The following is a 19963-nucleotide window of genomic DNA, read 5'->3' as shown; positions in this document are numbered from 1 at the left end:
TATATCTTGTTAAAATGAGACTGTTTTAACATAATATAATCATTTTTACAGAAAATAAATAGTAATACCAGGTCAATTTTCTTGTAGTGACTTGCAAATGTAATTTGTATGCTAATCACTATGTTTTTATTTTTTATTTGTTCCCCTCGCTTGAATTCAGATTTCATACTTTGACAAACTAATTAATTCTTGGATTTGTTTTTGTTTTGGAAAAAGGCCTATACTAGATCGATGAATGCTGTGAATATATTCGGATGCAAATATATATGATTTTTTTGTGAACTTTGAAGCAAAATATGTGGGAGCTGCGAGTACTGTGTGTGTGCGAGTGGAGAGAGAGAGAGAGAGAGAGAGAGAGAGAGAGAGAGAGAGAGAGAGAGAGAGAGAGAGAGAGAGAGAGAGAGAGAGAGAGAGAGAGTACTACACGAACAAAGCTTGGTGATATGTAAGGGAGTGAGTGACCTAACTTATAATAGATTAAACAAATATTAGTGATATGTAAAAGTAAAGCTGCAGACCAAATATTATTCATTCGCCAGGAGAATGGAACCATGAAATATGAATTAATATGAGAATTCATATGGAGGTATATAAAGCCAGGCAACTGTCGGAAAAGTTTGGAGAGGGCAAGAATTGCAACAACCTCGAAGCTAGTTCAAACTAGTGGGAGGTTACCTGCAGAAAATAACGGACCTCAAAAAAATTAACAGAAAAGGCTCCCAAAATCAAAGGTAGATATCCATGGCCTGTGGTAATTGGCTGGTACTTCAGCTGAAGCGGATCGAGAATCCCGTGCATAGGCTGCATGCAGGTTACCTTCTGCAGGCGCCAAGTAGGGCTAGCTTCTTAAGAAGGCCAAGGAGCTTTCTGTGCTGTGTGATGCAGAAATTGGCCTGGCCTGTTCATAGATCTTTCAACGCGAGGAGAGACTGACGACTGACGAGGTCAATTTCTGTTTCACACAAGCACTGAAAGCTCCTTGACCTTCTTAAGAAGCTAGCCCTACTCGGCGCTTGCAGAAGGTAACCTGCCTCGATCCGCTTCAACTGAACGGCCTTACCACAGGCCATCGATGTCTTCTTTTGAAATATTTTCAGTTAAAACACAAAATTCTCACATAAAAGGCAAATTTTTTTTTTTTACTGAAAATAAATTGTAAGTATTGTTGATGTATTCTATAATTGTAGAGGATTCTAGTAAATCAGCTCTTGATTTACGGAATCCTCCTTTATTGTAGGAGATATAGTTTAGGAGATATGTTTTCCATTATAATTATCTTTCCTATTCCATTGTAATTATCCTTCCTACTTTATCTCTTTGTATTCAAACTCCATTCTGTTTTATGCGTCTATATAAATGGAATACACCACTCAAGATAAGTGTGGTAGTTTTACAAATATTGTTATGGTATCAGCCTCTTTTTTGGATTAACCTCCCCGATCCCCTCATGGCCGATTCTTCCTTCTCCTTCAATACCACGATCCACATGGTTACTATTAAACTCTCCTCCACAAATTACTTTTTTTGGCGAAATCAACTTCTCCCTCTTCTTCAATGTCAGAATCTCCTCAGCCATGTTGATGGTTCTGTTGCAGCGCCTACACCCACTCTTGTCTTTGATTCTTCTTCTCAATCGAATCCTAAATTTGTGGAATGGCACCTTCAAGATCAACGTCTTCTTAGTCTTCTCTTCTCTTCGTTGACTGAAGAAGCTATGGCCAAAGTTCTTGGCCTCACCAACGCTCGTGATGTCTGGCTTGCTTTGGAGAATTCTTTTAGCCACATCTCAAAGACCCGTGAGCTTCACATCAAAGATGACTTGCAGCTCATCAAAAGGGGCACGTGAAGTGTCACCGATTACTCTCGTTCATTTAAGGCTTTATGTGATCAACTCACTGCCATGGGTCACTCGGTTGATGATATAGACAAAGTTCACTGGTATCTCAAAGGCTTGGGCGCTGACTTTGCAAATATTTCTACTGCCCAGATGTCTCTCACCCCCTTACCAGCTTTCAAAGACTTGGTTCCCAAAGCTAAAATTTTTGAGATTTTTCAGAAGTCACTTGGGTCCTCCTCCCCTGTTTCGAGTTTACCAGCAATCGATTCCAATCTCATCTTTGACAATTTGGTATCCATCACCAAATGTCTTGCCCGTACACTCCTTCCCAAAATGGTAGAGCTGAGCGCAAACATCGTCATGTGATGAAAACTGGTCTTGCTCTCCTCTTTCACTCTCACGTTCTCCCTCGGCATTGGCTTGACGCTTTCAGCACAGTGACCTACATTATCAACCGGCTGCCTATGCCCGTTCTTGGTGGTCTTTCCCCTTTTGAAATTTTATCTGGTAAGTCTCCTAATTATGAGAATTTCCACCCTTTTGGCTGTCGGGTTTACCCATGTTTACGTGATTACGCACCTTACAAATTTTCTCCCCGTAGTTTACCATGTATTTTTCTTGGTTATAGTTCTTCCTATAAAGGCTTCCTTGTTTTGACACTACAACTTCTCTCATGTATATTACACGGCATGCTCGATTTGATGAGCAATTTTTCCCATTTTCAAATACTTTCAGTGCCCTTTCTCTTACTGATATTGGTTTCTCAAATTTTTTCGAGCCTTGCTCCATTGAACCCTTTCTTCGCACATCTTCTCCTACCTTTACGCAGGCCTCTGCTATTTCCCCTTGTCATTTTTGTGCAAATGACTTTGCTGTTGAGCCCTTGCAAAATTCTTCTTCTGCTACAGAGTCACTGATTTCTTCAGATGCAGTTGCACCCAAACCTGCGTCTACTACGGACTTAGCTTCTTTTGCAGCTCTAATGGACCAACTTCAAGTCTCCACTTCATTAGCTCCTTCTAGCTCTCATCCCATGATTACTCACTCCAAATCTGGAATTTTCAAGCCACGGCATCCTGCTCATCTCAGTTTTGTGCAATCTTCTCCTTTGATTCATGCATTGCTTGCCACTTCTAAGCCTAAGGGATTTAAATCAGCTGCCAAAAATCCAGCTTGGCTTGCTGCTAGGGGTGTACAAGAAATCGAAGAACCGCCCGTGACCGACTCAGACCGGCCGCAACCGCCAAGGAACCGATCGGCGGGCGGCAATGATTTAGAGAAACCGCCTATCGTCGGTTCGGTCGAGGTTTGAGGCCAGCTCAAACCGCTGAACCGGCCGATGTAATAACACTCTTTTTTTTTTTTAATTTTCTCAATATGAAACGACGCCGTTCCACTTAAGTTTAAGTGGAACGGCGTCGTTTTACCCTAGGTGTTTGTCTCTCACACAGATTAAACGACGCCGTTTGTTATTAAACCAAACGGCGTCGTTTTGTCTATAAGGTGAGAAAAAAAATTAGAACGGCGTCGTCTGGTATTAAACCAAATGGCGCCGTTTCAAAATTACACAGTCGTCGTCTTCCTTCTTCCCCGTTTCTGCGTTTCAGTAACCCTTTCTCTCTCTCCTCTGCAACTCTCTCTCTCTACTCTCTCAGATGAACGATGCCGCCGGAGGGGAATCGAGAACCGACCGTAAACCGCTAGAGAACCGCCGGAGTCGATACAGCCGGTTGTCCTCCCTCCCATCGACTGGTTACAGTCGGTCCGTCCACCGTTTTCCCCCTCATCGGTTGGCGGCGGTTCTGCCCAAAAACCGTGCCGAAGGGGTCGGTTTTCACCCCTACTTGCTGCCATGGATGACGAGATGAAGGCGCTTCAATCAAATCATACTTGGGATCTTGTTCCGAGACCCTCTAATACTAACATTGTTGGCTCCAAATGGGTTTTCCATACTAAATTCTTTCCGATGGATCCATTGAACGCTTCAAAGCATGTCTTGTTGCAAAGGGCTACACTCAATGATGTGAACCCCAATAGACTTGCTTTGAGACCCAACAACAATACTGGAAAAACAACTTCAAGAAAGCCAAACTCAGGTATATGGATGGAGAATCTAGACCCAATGAGAACCCGTTCAAAGAACCTAGATTATATCAAAATCTAGACCCATTGAAGAACCCGTCTCAAGAACCTAGATTACAAAGGAAGAACGCCACAAAGGTTTTGATTTACCCTTGATAAGTTCAGAAGTTCAAGAAGAACAAGAGGAGGTCACTCAACTCTCAATCACAATTCCATATAGTCTGCCTCTCAAATGAGGTTACAATTGGTTTAAATAGACAATCCCCAAAAACCCTAAGTAAACAATTCGTCTGGTACTGTAGCGTGAACAGTGCCATACGCCGCGCTACAGTAACTTCTGAAACCCTAGTAAGACATAAAATTATAACTTTCCAAATAAACCCTTGGCCAAAATACAAGGCCTTCCCCAAACCCTAGTTTATTAGAAATAAGACGTGTGGGCTGGACATCCCCGGAGCCCAATTATTCTTGATTAATTCATTTGACTAATAAATTAAGCCCTTTTAATGAAATAAATAAATCCATGGTCTTCCATAACAATAGGCCCAAGTCGTGTCTTCTATAGCTTGGATCAAGTGGAGCAAAACTGGTTCTCCTTCTTTCAAGCCCGTCATGAGTGTTGAGCTCTTGCTAGCTTGATCCCAATTGGATTGCACCAATTCTTGCATTGCTCTCTTGATCTTCGTGGCTCTTAATCTTGTAATTGATCCTTAAGACTTGGTCCGCCTTGGGGCCCATCATTCCCCCTCTCCTCAAAAGGATTCGACCTCGAATCTCCACCTGGATCAAAGGGAAAAACATCAATAACATTGAAAATAGCAAACACATGATACTTACCTGGAAGATCCACTAGATATGAAGTATCTTTAACTTTATCAAGAATTTGGAAATGTCCATCCAAGCTACTTCTGTCATCAACAGGTAAATGCATTAAATCAAAAGAAATAAATGGATTAAAACCATAAATAATTTCAAAAGGACAATATGAAGTAGCGTTATGCATGATCCTATTATATGCAAACTCTATAAATGACAAATGATACTCTCGCAAACGTTCATGTAACAATTCAATAATTGGAAAATGATACTCCTAGAAACGTTCATTTAGCAATTCAATAAATGGAAAATGATACTCCAACAAACGTTCATGAAACACATTTAAAGTCTTCCTTACACCAAAATGACCATTCCAATTATATGCGATCTCAATGAATGGCAAACCATACTCCCAAAAGTTTTCATGTAATACACGTAAACTCTTCTTTACACCAAAGTGACCACTCCAACTATATGCAAACTCAATGAATGGGAAACAATACTCCCACCAATATTCATGCATTATGTCTAAAATATTCTTTATACCAAAGTGACCACTCCAACTATTTGTAAACTTAATGAATGGCAAGTAGTACTCCCACCAATGGTCATGCAACACGTCTAAAGTCCTCTTTATGTCAAAATTTCTCAACAGACCACATCCATGCACAAGCGACTCACGCATAAGACTAGTAGGCACACAAAGTCTTTTCTCTCTAAACAAGTACCAATCTAGTCTATATAATTGAGAAAACGATGCTTTCTTACGTACTCCATACACACTAGCCAAGCCATCATCATTAACAAACAAGTTCTTATCATATTGAAATCTCAATAACTTTGCATCCAAAATGAAGACAAGGACATACCTTCTTGATAATGCTTCAAATACAAGATTTCTCTTACCATATGTGTACTGAATCACATGAGGAAAGGTCTCAATGAATTGAACCCACTTGGCATGCATTCTATCCAACCTAACTTGTCCCTTCAAGGGCGTCAAGGACTTATGCTCTTCAAATAAAGGTCGGTTATGTGACGCCCCCAAATTCCGTTTGGGATTGGACGGACATTTGAAGCGTCGAGACATGCAACACAAGGTTACCTGCCCCCGTTCATGACATATAAGATGCAATAATCCTAACATGCATCTAACATTATGCAATATTCGCAGCGGATAATTTTTTTCTTTAGCAATACTATGCACCAAATTAAAATATCCCAAATACTTAAAACATACTTCATATATAAAGATACATTGAATAACTAAGATCACAGAACTATTCCAAAATAGTTATGATCTAAAAGTACTGGAGATGCAACTCCATCGTACAAGTAGTAATTTAACTACTATATTAACCTTAACGACGCACCGTCGTTCAGTCGACTGTATCTAGTTGGTCAGCTCCTGATCTTCCTTCAGGTCCTGTAACAAGATCTACCATTCGGGGGGAATGGTAGTTGGGACTACCACAGTGAGATTTGATTACAAATCTCAGCAAGTTAACAAAAAACTTCCATACAGACTAATGATGCATGTATGACAGTAAAAGCATAAATGCATAATCAAATTCATAAGTAATTAAAGTATAACTTAGCGTACAACATAGCATAATTGACATAGCTTAAATTGAATCATGAACTAAACTTGACTTGACATGAATTTGATCTGAAACTTGACTTAGCATGAACTTGCTCTGAAACTTGAATTAACATGAAAAATACATACTCCACAGTTGTTGTGGCCCCATGTATTGTACATGTAAATACATACTCCACAGTTGTTGTGGCCCCATGTATTCTACATACTCCACATACTCCACAGTTGTTGTGGCCCCATGTATTCTACAATTTACATTCCTCATGTAAATTTTATCCTAAACTTAAATATCAACTCAGAAAAATTTAAAACAAAACACAACTATGAAGAACACACTATGGTTGAAACATCCATAGGCCATTTCCCTTTATTTTTGTTGCAATTCCTTCCAACTTCAAAACTCATGTTTAAACCAAAATTTTGCAACAAACATCTTCCAATCCTAAGTTCAAAACCATACTTAAAACATCCATTTAGAAAAAGCTAATAATCAACACCAAACTTTTTTGTAAAAAGATCCAAGCACTTGAATCACAAGTTTTGACATTAAATCAAAACATCTCCAAGAGTTTCAAAAAATCAAATCTTACTTCTAACATATTCATAATATCATCCTAACATCAACCATGCTTTAAATCATCAAACCAAAGTCACCAAAATCACAAAATAACATTTGGAGTTTTTGGTTTTACACTTAATCCAAAAACAGAAACTTTTTCCTCAACTAGTTTTGATAAATATCTTGATCTATGACTTATAAATATATGATCTTCAAACCAAACCATCACATGGTTTAAAACGATGTCCTAAAACATATATAAGCTTCTAATTCAAGATCACATGGTTAGAAATTAACCAAAACATAAATTTAGCCAAGAATATCCACACTTTGGCTTGTTTGAATATCTCTTTGCATAAAATTTCATATCTTTGAAACTAACATCAAATATCTTCAAAATAATAATATAACATGTATATAAGATACTTAGGATCCTCCAATAAAATTATTAAAGTCATTAGAATAGGTTTAGACCACCAAAGAGTTAAACTTTCTCAAAACAGAAATTGTTTTTCTTCTTCCAGTTTCTAAGTTTCTAAATCTAAGTAAATCTTTCATCAAAACCTTTAATCATGCAAAAATCCTCAACCAATAGTCACATATACATGTTAACAATACTCCATAAAAATTTCGGACCAATATCTATCCATTAGCTTGGTCAAAAACTCCAAACTATAACATATTCTCCAGTTTATCTCCCAGAATGACCTTTCTATAGTTTATATAATATTTGACTGACCAAATGATCTTCAAATGGGGCAAATAAGATATCCATGTAAACTAGACTAAAAAAGGAACAACTTATATGAAGGAGATTTTATGATAAAACACTTACAACAGCTTCGCAATGGGCGTGCAAAAGACCTCCTAAAAGCTGTCCGAGAGAGAGTGTTTGATAATCTTTTATTGGAAGGTGTAATTAGATAATTTCGTGGGGAGAGGTGGCTGGAGATAATTATGGATGAGATATGGAAGAGATGAGGCTGGAGTTGAGAGTTGAGTGTAGTTTTCTCCTACCCAAAATATCTATAAAAGATTATCTCATAATATTTTATCTAATAATATCTATAAAAATCAACTCAAAATATTTTTACCCAATAATATTCATGAAAATTACCTCAAGATATTTCTTTTTATCCAATAATATCTACAGTTTTAAACATACGTTTTGACCGAAAATATGAAAAAATGTTATTGCGCCATAAGACTTTAAATAACCCTCCGAGTCTAATGGCACAAACCATAATACATTTTGACACTTCTAACTATCTCCAATAATCAAAAACACACTTATGATACCATAGTAAATAATAACACTAACTATGTAATTAGACAAAAACCTATATGATTAATGGATTCGTGAAAACTTATGGGGTTTTCACGAGGTTCTTAAAGTTAACAGAAATTTCACAATTGAATTTCTAGCGGGCTGTTACAGGCTAGGGATTGTCACACCTGACACAAGATCAATATATTACTCTATCTCTCCAATAGGTGGCAATCCACTAAACACACCGCTAGGAATCATGACCTCATATCCCTGCAACAAAGAGATAACAACACTAGGCAAAGATTTGTTAAGTCCGTTAGTATTAAAATTTGCCTTAGCATAAAAACTCACTTCTCTCTTTGTTTTTCTCTCACTTTCTTCGCTCTCATTTTTCTTTTCACTCTCTTTTTTTCTTGTGGTTTTAACATCACCCTCATTTCTTTCACTCTCTTTTTCCTTTACACTCTCCTTTCTTTCAATCCCTTTTTCAACATCTTTTTTTGAACTCTCAGCCTCACAATTGTTTTTCAACTCATTCTCTCTTTTTCTTGGGGTTTCACTATTTCTTTCTTCCCCAACCTCACTTTTACTCTTTCTTTTTTGATCAACCTCACTTTTCAACTTGAGTTGGTCCTCATGGACCTGTGTTGGAGTTAAAGGAGCAAGTTTGATTGTTTTTTCATCATTTTCAAAACTGTACATGTTCCTAAACCCATCATGGATCACTCTCCTATCACACTGCCACGGCCTCCCCAACAAAATATGGCCAGCATGCATAGGCACTACATCACAAAGCACCTCATCTTTGTACTTCCCAATTGAAAAAGAAACTAGCACTTGCTTATTTACCCTAACTTCCCCACAATCATTCAACCACTGCAACTTGTATGGTCTAGGGTGTTTCAAGGTAGGTAAATTCAATTTCTCAACTAAAGTAGTGCTAGCAACATTAGTACAACTTCCCCCATCAATTATCATACTACATACCTTGTTGTTGATGTGGCATCTAGTATGAAAAATGTTCTCTCTTTGTTGCTCTATATCATCCATCTTAAATTCTGTATTGGGAGCACGCCTAACAACAAGGGACTCGCCATACTCTTCATTCTTATCAAACTTATTCTCAATACTAGGCTCATGTCTCCTCCTATCTTTCCCACTTTGTAGATTTTTAATCACTGCACCTCGTTGATCCATCCTATCCCTTACTTCTCCCAATACCATGTTCAACCGCTCAAATTGTTGTTGCATGGCTTGCAGCACAAATGAATTATTTGACATCCCTTTTGGTTATGAGTCACTTTAATGAGTCATTGTATGTGCTGCACAAAAAAGAATGTTAGTGGAAAAAGACATCACGCTCTCTATCTTACGTGTTTACACTCAAATAATGGCACTCCACTCGTGTTTCACACTTAATTGGCTTTTTTTTCTGATAATGATCTCACACTCTCTTGCCTTTTATCTCAAGAGTTTTCCCACTCAAGTTCTTTCAGAACTAATTGAACTAAATCAAGACAATACAACCTTGTCTTATTCCAACTAGTAATTAAGTCCAAGAAACAAGAACAAGAGAAAACACTGAAAGAATAAAATGACACAAGACTCAAGGAAATGCTACAAGGGAAAGAGTACTCACAAGACAATACACCAACTATAAAGATATATGCAGCCCCTTTGAAATAAAATAAAAATTCGGATTTTTTTTTTTCGATTTTTTTTTTCTTTTCCTTTCCTTTCTTTTCTTTTCTTTTCTTTTCTTTTCTTTTCCTTTCCTTTCTTTTCTTTTCTTTTCCTTTCTTTTCTTTTCTCACTATTTCAGTCAAAAACAGCAATATTCAATTGCAACAATCAAACAACTGAATTCAAACACATAAAAATTGGCAAGGAAATAGAAGAGAATCAATGAAACGACACTCCAAGGAATTGACAAACTTAAAGATGCAAGAAACTCCAGAAATTTCCAACCTCTATATGGTGTAAATTTTGGCAGCTCTCAAACCAGCAACTTAGCCAACCAATGTTGATAAACATGAAACCAAAATGATAGAGTAATCTGGCAGCCCTAGGAAAAACGAATTTCTGCACTTTTTTTTTTTTTTTGTTTTTTTTTTGCAACCCTAGAACAATGAAACCTTAGAATTAAAGATGCAATAGATAAAAGATAGAATTACACCTGATTGGAAAACCTTGCTCTGATACCAAATGATGTGAACCCCAATAGACTTGCTTTGAGACCCAACAACAATACTGGAAAAACAACCCCAAGAAAGCCAAACTCAGGTATATGGATGGAGAATCTAGACCCAATGAGAACCCGTTCAAAGAACCTAGATTATATCAAAATCTAGACCCATTGAAGAACCCGTCTCAAGAACCTAGATTACAAAGGAAGAACGCCACAAAGGTTTTGATTTACCCTTAATAAGTTCAGAAGTTCAAGAAGAACAAGAGGAGGTCACTCAACTCTCAATCACAATTCCATATAGTCTGCCTCTCAAATGAGGTTACAATTGGTTTAAATAGACAATCCCCAAAAACCCTAAGTAAACAATTCGTCTGGTACTGTAGCGTGAACAGTGCCATACGTTGCGCTACAGTAACTTCTGAAACCCTAGTAAGACATAAAATTATAACTTTCCAAATAAACCCTTGGCCAAAATACAAGGCCTTCCCCAAACCCTAGTTCATTAGAAATAAGACGTGTGGGCTGGACATCCCCGGAGCTCAATTATTCTTGATTAATTCATTTGACTAATAAATTAAGCCCTTTTAATGAAATAAATAAATCCATGGCCTTCCATAACAATAGGCCCAAGTCGTGTCTTCTATAGCTTGGATCAAGTGGAGCAAAACTGGTTCTCATTCTTTCAAGCCCGTCATGAGTGTTGGGCTCTTGCTAGCTTGATCCCAATTGGATTGCACCAATTCTTGCATTGCTCTCTTGATCTTCGTGGCTCTTAATCTTGTAATTGATCCTTAAGACTTGGTCCGCCTTGGGGCCCATCACTCAACTTCCCAGCCTTGATTACACAAACATTTTCAGCCCTGTGATCAAAGCCTCAACGGTTCGTGTTGTTCTCTCCCTCGTAGTGTCACAACAGTGGCCCTTACGTCAACTTGACGTAAAAAATGCCTTTCTCAATGGCATTCTTCATGAAACTGTCTATATGAAGCAGCCCCCGAGTTATGTTGATCCGCGCCATTCTCTTCATGTTTGCAGATTAAAGAAGGCCCTCTACAGCTTGAAACAAGCACCTTGTGCTTGATTTCAACATTTTAGTTCATTTTTACTAAAACTTGGTTTTTTTTTGCAGCTGCGTGGACACTTTTTTATTTGTCTTTAATCGGCATGATAATCTTATTGATCTTATTTATCTTTTCCTTTGCGTTGACGACATCATTCTCACTGGGAATAACTCTACTCTCATCAACCAATTTATTTCCCAGCTGCACTCTAAATTTCCTGTCAAGGAATTAGGCGCACTGAACTTTTTTCTTGGCCTTGAGGCATCTTATATTCCGGATGGCATTTTCCTCAGCCAAGTTAAATATGCTACTAATGTTTTGGCTCGTGCTCAACTGCTGGATAGCAAACCAGTTGCTACTCCCATGATTGTCTCTCGACAACTCTCTTCTGAAGGTGCTCCCTTTACGGATCCAACCCTCTACCGTTCACTAGTTGGCGCTTTGCAATACTTAAAGATTACACATCTTGATCTTGCCCATTTAGTCAACTCTGTAAGCCAGTTTCTTCATGCGCCTACTGATGTTCACTTTGAGGTAGTCAAGCGAATTCTTCCCTATGTAAAAGGCACACTTCATTTTGGTCTCAAGTTCACTTCATCCCCTTCAATAGGCTTAGTTGCATACTCGGATGCCGATTGGGCTGGCTACCCGGACACTAGACGTTCCACCTCTGGCTACTTGATTTTTCTTGGCAATAATCTTGCCTCTTGGAGTGCTAAGAAACAGCCCACGGTTTGTCGTTGAAGCTACGAATCCGAGTACCGCGCTCTCGCTCTTACTACTGCTGAAGTTTTATGTTTCACTCATCTCATCCGAGATCTTCGAGTTACTCTCACTCACAAGCCTCTTCTTCTTTGCGACAACAAGAGTGCAATCTTTTTGAGCTCAAATCCCATGTCTCACAAGCGCGCCAAGCACATCGAATTTGATTATCATTTTCTCTGTGAACTCGTTGTTGCTGGCTCTCTTCGTCTCCAGCATATTCCATCCAACTTACAACCGGCCGACGTCTTCACCAAGAGTGTATCACGGGATCTTTATGTTTTCTTTCGATCCAAGCTTCGAGTTTGTGTTAATCCCACTCTTAGCTGGCGGGGGGCTGTAGAGGATTCTAGTAAATCAGCTATTGATTTACAGAATCCTCCTTGATTGTAGGAGATATAGTTTAGGAGATATGTTTTCCATTATAATTATCTTTCCTATTCCAATGTAATTATCCTTCCTACTTTATCTCTTTGTATTCAAACTCCATTATGTTTTATACGTCTATATAAATGGAATACACCACTCAAGATAAGTGTGGTGGTTTTACAAATATTGTTAATAATCTATGTCTAAGTACAAAAAATATATTATTGCAATCATCACTTAATTAATCAAGAGACGTAGAATTTTAGTATGTCGATGTTTCTTTATAATATGATTTTTAAAATAACATTAGATTATATTGATCACTAGGTAATTCGTAGTATATCTACCAGATCATTATATTCATGTCCCAAGTTTAGTAGTACTATTCTATTGTTTATTAATTATACTAATGTATGATCTAGCTGTGACATTAATTATATCTTTCATGTCTAGGATGCAAAAGAGGAAATAATTAACATGCTGAAAGTAGAGATCGAATACTTCAAAGCAAGGCTCTCGTGAGGTATTAAAACCTTCATCTTCAAATGTATTTATATAAAAGTAATATATTATCCTTGCTTTAGAATAAATACTACTGTTCTTAGAGAATATCTTTTAATTTTTTCTTAACAATCAATTAAATCCAAAGTTCTGTTTTGTTTTATCATGGCCATGTTTATGAACAATATATAAGATAATAAGTCTAATATAATTGCGATTAGTTTATTTAGAACTATATTCGGATTGGAGCCTTCCAAGTGAGACTGGCATATTAATATATTTTCTTTTCTCGGGAAAAAAAAGTTGGAGGGGGCAACCAAATATAGCATCCCTACTAAGACGTGACCATGGCTAGTAGCACCCAATCCGTTTAAAAGCCAAATAAAAAGGGTCTAGACGGTGAGAATTGAAGGCAATTCCTACAAGTAAGACTTGAATCATAAACTGATCTCAATCCCACGAAGTCATCAATGATCTATAAGCTAATGGGTCATCAATATTGTTGGTCTCATCAATCTTATAAAATTATTACTCAAGAGGTTAAGCCAAGGATTTGGCGCGAAATTATACAGCGTCAGTACCAGACAGTACTATGCTGTCTAGGCGCACACTGTTAATAATTTCTTGCAAAATGAAAAAGGTCATATTGATCGAACCCGCTTTCAAAATATCAACGAAGTCAAGTTACCATTAGCATGCTCGTAGGTATATGTTTGGAGGTGGATCTTCAGATTTGGATTTGTAATACATGTACGTTCGAACAAAGGTATGTACTAATCAGTGGCCGACCCACGTAATTCGGCTTTGGGGTGCCATGGACCCCTAGCTTTTTTTTTTCTTAATTTCAAAATTTTTCTAAATTTTATTTATAATTTTATAAATATGGAGAATAGCCCTCCAAAAAAAAAAAATTTATAATCTCATATTAGAGTTTTTTTAAATTTCAATGAGTAATACTTCATACGTACAAATAATCATGGAATATGAAAGTATCACGTAATACTGACTTTATTATTAAAAAATTAATTTTTTTATATAAATATCTTATTTACTCATTTTTTTTTAAAAATATTATACTTCCCTTATGCACGGTACGATAATATAATTTCTCTTTTAATCTTAAAGGAAGCCGAAAGATACAAATATATATCCCCAAGCTGATAAGGTAATGAAGTATTGATGCCAATTATCAATCGTTTAAAAACTGAATTTTATGCTTTTTTTTTTTTTTTTGTTATATGCGAGAAGAAGCTTCGCCTAGCTAACTGCTGACATTGCAATTGAATGTTTGTGCAGATAGAAGAGAACACTGCTGCAATTACTGACTTTGCACCAATTACCAGTACTAATTCCCCATATCCACTAACATTAATAAAAAAATGAAATATTTTAATTCTAGCATTGGCTCAAAAAAATACAGAGGTATTTTACGTACGTACTGATCATGTTGTACTAGTGTAGGACTGTAAGCCAACGTCGTACGTTGTGTAAAGTCAATTCCCATGGACAAATCTTGTCGATTGATGATGTTTTGCCAAATGCCAACCTAGCTAGTACTGCTACTTATGATCTCCCTCGAGACTTGTGGGTGGTTTAAGATTCTAAAGCATATTATTCACTGAGCGGTGCTACTCTGCGCCGCAATTGTTATCGCTTTCATATATTGAATATTTTTTTAAAATTTTAAATTTTACTAATATATTTAAATATTTTTTTAAATAAAAAAAAATACAACATCACACTTAAAATCACCTTTTTAATTATTAAATAAAAAAAATTACCGAAACGATCAACTAGAACAATAAATTTGGGGAGACATAGTAACTATTTTCTTATTCGTTTCTTGGATCCAGCATTCTCAAGATGTACGTAGTTTTGTTCAAAGTCGTGGAAAATGGAAATGCTAACGATCGATGTAGTGTTGAAGTATGAATAGAGAGCGAGCACGTACGAGGGTACCCCTTTTTGGGTTCTTGACCAAAGGCTCAAAGCAGAGTCCATCAGTATGATTAACGTATATATATATATATGCTATCATATGCATGTTATCTCAAAGCGTAACGGGGAAGAAACTGTGCTCATGTTTAACAAAAATATTGGTTGGCATGGGGGGTAGCCATTTAAGAAGAATAGAAAGAAAATGAAGAAGAATTTAAGAACGCATGCAGCTTCTGGCCGGTAAGATGCTTTCAGTGATAAATCTCAAGAGAAGATCATCATACCATATTAATTACTAGCATTTTCATGGACAAAGACAGAGCACCAAGGCCTTTTGAGTCTTTGACACCCCCCTTCTCTCTGATCTTCCCTCTCTCTCACTCTCTAAATTGGCGTAAATGTTATGAGGTTTCTTAAATTTTTATAAACAAAATATATAACGTGAGTAGATGCGACAAATTTAGTACCCAATAAAGTTAGTTTGTAAAAAGGGTTTTGCTAGATGCAGTCAGAAAACACAGTCGGGATCCAAAGGGCTGTACGGAATAAATAAAAAAAATTATAATTTTTTTTCATAGGGGACTTACATGAATAAAAAAAAGTTATAAATTTTTTTTTTCATATAGGTCCCATATTAACTCACTTTTTTCTTCATGATTATACATCGACTTCAATTTTCGACTGCACAAATCATTTCTGTCGTAAAAAATTAATTTCAATCCCAAATTACGAGTACTGTCCAATCAATACATGAGACTGACGTGCTTCTATCTCCTGAACAAGTGCTCTTATTTTATTTATTATTGACTCATTATAGAATGACAAGTCATCTGCATTAATTATTTATTTACTATTTAAAGGAGTTGTTGTATTATCCTAATTTCTCTTTATTATTTTCAAACCTGCCAGCTGCCACTACTAAAAGTAGAAAAATTAATCGATCATATAATTTGTTTACAATTACACCTTAATTTATTACTTTCATAATTTTACTTTTCTGGCCGCTTAATTAATAGCTAGCAAAGCTCTGATCAATGCCCCTACACAGGGCGGCACACATGCACGTGTCCGACCGTTCTGCGTGCATGGCGATGACGACTAGGCGGCCATGATTATTGTTATTATTATTTTCCATTAAGCAGCCCGCTGGCCAATTCTCTTGGGAACAGCAAAAGGATCTGGCAAGGGATAGGAGGTTTGATGGTCAATTGCGTGAGGGCAATTAATGCATGGGGTTTGCGCAAACGAGCTGTGTTGAAATTTATCGGCCTCTCTCTCACTGTCTCTCTCTCTCTCGACCTTTCGTCCAGGGCTAAAACACCGAGTAATCTGATTTTTATGGCACTGGTACTATGACCATGTATGTCTGACTACTGACTGCCATTTTCTATCTATATATCTTATCTTTCCATTAACACAGCTTCTAATTCATTAATTTTACGTGTGTTGACTTTCTTGATGGTGGAACATTAACTGGCAGGCATTCAGATTCAATTTTAAACTCCGTTTTAAGAAGTGTCTGAAAATGATCAAATGATCGATATTCTTTAACGTGAACGCGACTTAATTGAATTGGAAAATTATGTATATATGCATCCAATATTAATAAAAGTTGATATTTTCTAAGTGCGATCGAGATCGAGTTGAATGTGGTAAGCTAGCTTATGTGATATGACAAGTAGTACTAACGTGACCGACCATTGCACTGAATTAATTGTAAATTGGCCGCTTTATTTGTTTGTACCATCTATAACAATGAAATCAATGCAACCTTCATTCAACAGTAATACTTCATTGAACTCTCGACCAAGTATATATATTGACTACATTATTATTGCAATATCTATACTTATGATAAAATTAACGTAGAATTTAATGATCAAGAATTTAAAAACCCGATTAAATTGCATTAATTTTGAAAAATAATAAAAAAGATTACATTGATGAAAAGAGCAAGCAAAACGGGAAGAAGTAAAAGATACCCTGCACGCATTTGTTGGCTGCTTTAGTTAGTGAAATTACTGCAATGGAGAGAACAGATGAATGCATTTATTACTTTCAACCACCATCTATGAATTTTTTTTTTTTTTTTGAGAAAACCATCTATGAATTAAATAGCTATGGCGAGATCCTACCTTGGCTATTTACCTATAAAACCTCCCGGCCATTCACTGTCTCAAACTCGACTTTCATAAGGTTTACAACAAAACTCTCTCTCTCACATACGCCGTCACACACAAACATACACAGAGGCACAGACCACAAATAGCCATTCATGGCTAAATATTTGAGGTCATCTACCAGCTTGCTGATGTTTTTGATCTTGGTGTTCATGATGATCAATGCAGCTTCAGCCCAAGTTGGAAGTGGGAGAGAGATGGTGCCTGCCATGTTCATATTCGGAGACTCCCTCATTGACAATGGCAACAATAACAACCTTCCTTCCTTTGCCAAGGCCAACTATTTCCCTTACGGCATTGATTTCAATGGCGGTCCTACCGGCCGTTTCTCCAATGGCTACACCATGGTCGATGAAATAGGTACTCAACTCTATCTCTCTCTCTCTGATCTATAACGGGTCTCTTTTTCATTTGTGTCCCTGCCCTCTCTTTTGTCAAGACGAAGTAGCAATATTGGAGCTAAATCGACATACTAACCAGAGGGCAGAACCTGAGAGAGATCAGAAGGATATATCCAAATTTAAGAGTACATAAGTAATTGATCAAACAAAGTGGTCATCATAAACTTGCTCGTTATAAAATAATTCTTTGCTCTCTCTCAAGAGAACGTACCGTACGTAGAAGTGGTATTCATGATTGTCGTCGTCGATGCTGAGAAAAAATTCCACCATGAAATACTTTATGTCAATTAAACAATCTTTCTACGAAGAAAATGATGTGTTAGAATTTACGTCCGACGGTTCATTAATAGCTTTCTCAGTTAAAGTTGCTATCTTCGACATAGCTACCAAACCTAATTTTCATATACTATGTCACTTCATAGTTCATACGCATTAATTGTAACATTGGTGTATAATTGTACGCATGATTTGCAGCTGAATTGCTTGGACTACCATTGATTCCTGCATACTCTCAAGCTTCCGGTGAACAAGTTCTTCATGGAGTTAACTACGCCTCTGCGGCCGCCGGAATCCTCGATATCACTGGAAGGAATTTTGTATGCACCATGTTTTCCCATTTTTCATGATTTGCATCCCTACATTATACATATGGTTCATTTGCATTATTGCATGCATATATGTCTTGCTGTCTGTAGTAGATCTTTCTTCTTTTGGACATTTTACTGAGTTTGATTATTCCTAAACCATGATTCCTAACTATTCATAAATCATGAACATGAATGACACTGTAAACCTACATGTGACTCTGCCGTTTCACTTATAAATTATTAATGCGCTTCAGCAATTTACTGTTGCCGGACAATTAATCGTGGCATGCACGCATCCCCCCATTAGATATTTTACTATTTTCTACTCAACGGCAGTAGCAACAATATTTAATGCATGCAATATTATCAAAAATGAATATATATACATATATATATATATATGTGTGTATCTCAGTATTTAATTAATAGCTAATATATTTTTTTTCATTATTTGATCAGGTGGGTCGTATACCGTTCGATGCACAGATCGGAAACTTCCAGAGCACGCTCGATCAGATAACAGATCGTCTAGGTGCAGATGATGCTGCCCGGGCAATCGGACGGTGCATATTTTTCGTTGGGATGGGCAGTAATGACTACCTAAACAATTACCTGATGCCCAATTTCCCAACCAGGAATCAGTACGATGCACAACAATATGCTGATTTCTTGGCCGCACAGTACACCCAACAACTCACCGTAAGATTTTTACAACCCTTTGTTTTTTCTACGTGGAAGTATATCCAGATTTTCATTTTGTGGTTTTGACGTTTAAAACAGAAACTTTACAATCTTGGAGCCCGGAAATTTGTTCTAGCAGGGCTTGGCTTAATGGGTTGCATTCCGAGCATCTTGGCTCAAAGCCCAAACGGAACTTGCTCAGAAGAAGTTAATCTTCTTGTTCAACCTTTTAATGCAAACGTGAAGACAATGATCAACAACCTTAGTGCCAATCTACCAGGAGTTCGATTCACTTATATCGACGCTGCACGTATGTTTGAAGACATCATCGCCAATGCTAGAACTTATGGTAATTATCATTCTCTTGCTCCCAAAGACTAGCTTAATTCTACTGCGCAAATACGAAAGATCTAGGCAAAAACTGCACCTTTCGGTTCATTATCTTGAGCTCCTTTTTAATTCCAAATATGATTTCATTTTTAACTTCCAGGATTTAGTGTTGTAAATCGTGGGTGCTGTGGCATTGGGCGAAATAGAGGTCAGATCACATGTCTTCCATTCCAAACACCATGTTCAGACCGAGACCAGTATGTGTTTTGGGACGCATTTCACCCAACAGAAAAGGTGAACATCATCATGGCGAGGAAGGCTTTCAATGGAGACCAAACCTTTATTTATCCGATGAATATAGAGCAGCTTGCAAATCTGGATAATGAGATTAATTAAGTATTTAGTGTCTTTATAGCCTTGCAATCCTTAATCCTAGACGCATCTATATATAAATATTTAGCAATTTTCGTCGGCAAATTTGAGCAGAGAGAGTGGTAACTAGCTAAAACAAGTCAAAGAACTATGTTGTGGGTGTACGTACTGCTATGATATCATTGCAACTACTTTGATTTCTATGATGTCCATTCTCATGTTTGCTACGTTGGAATTATCTAGTATATGGTCACGCCTATAATTTGAAAAAAATTACAAATCCCACTTGAGTTTACACAAATTGAACACACACACACCCACACACACACATTGTGTTATATTTCACTCAGTTCACATTGTGGCATGCATTAGCAAGCCACTGTATCTCTCCAACTGTGAAATTTGAAGACAATATGGTCCAAGCTCGCA

General features: G+C 37.1%; 2 protein-coding genes across 2 annotated transcripts; both read left to right on the top strand.

Moving 5' to 3' along the window:
* Nucleotides 1-741: 741 nt before the first annotated feature.
* Nucleotides 742-1846, top strand: LOC122307438. The gene is made up of 2 exons (XM_043120332.1): nt 742-900; nt 1562-1846. Exons 1-2 carry the CDS (start codon nt 742-744, stop codon nt 1844-1846), a joined length of 444 nt encoding a protein of 147 aa, XP_042976266.1.
* Nucleotides 1847-17155: 15309 nt separating this feature from the next.
* Nucleotides 17156-19740, top strand: LOC122307593 (GDSL esterase/lipase At1g71691-like). The gene is made up of 5 exons (XM_043120556.1): nt 17156-17523; nt 18039-18160; nt 18611-18850; nt 18932-19181; nt 19323-19740. Exons 1-5 carry the CDS (start codon nt 17259-17261, stop codon nt 19556-19558), a joined length of 1113 nt encoding a protein of 370 aa, XP_042976490.1. The 5' UTR covers nt 17156-17258; the 3' UTR covers nt 19559-19740.
* Nucleotides 19741-19963: the final 223 nt, after the last annotated feature.

The sequence above is a fragment of the Carya illinoinensis genome, chromosome 4 (assembly GCF_018687715.1).
Source record: "Carya illinoinensis cultivar Pawnee chromosome 4, C.illinoinensisPawnee_v1, whole genome shotgun sequence".
Lineage (NCBI taxonomy): Eukaryota > Viridiplantae > Streptophyta > Magnoliopsida > Fagales > Juglandaceae > Carya > Carya illinoinensis.
The sequence above is the reverse complement of the archived record's forward strand: the minus strand, read 5'-3'. Positions and strand labels throughout refer to the sequence as shown.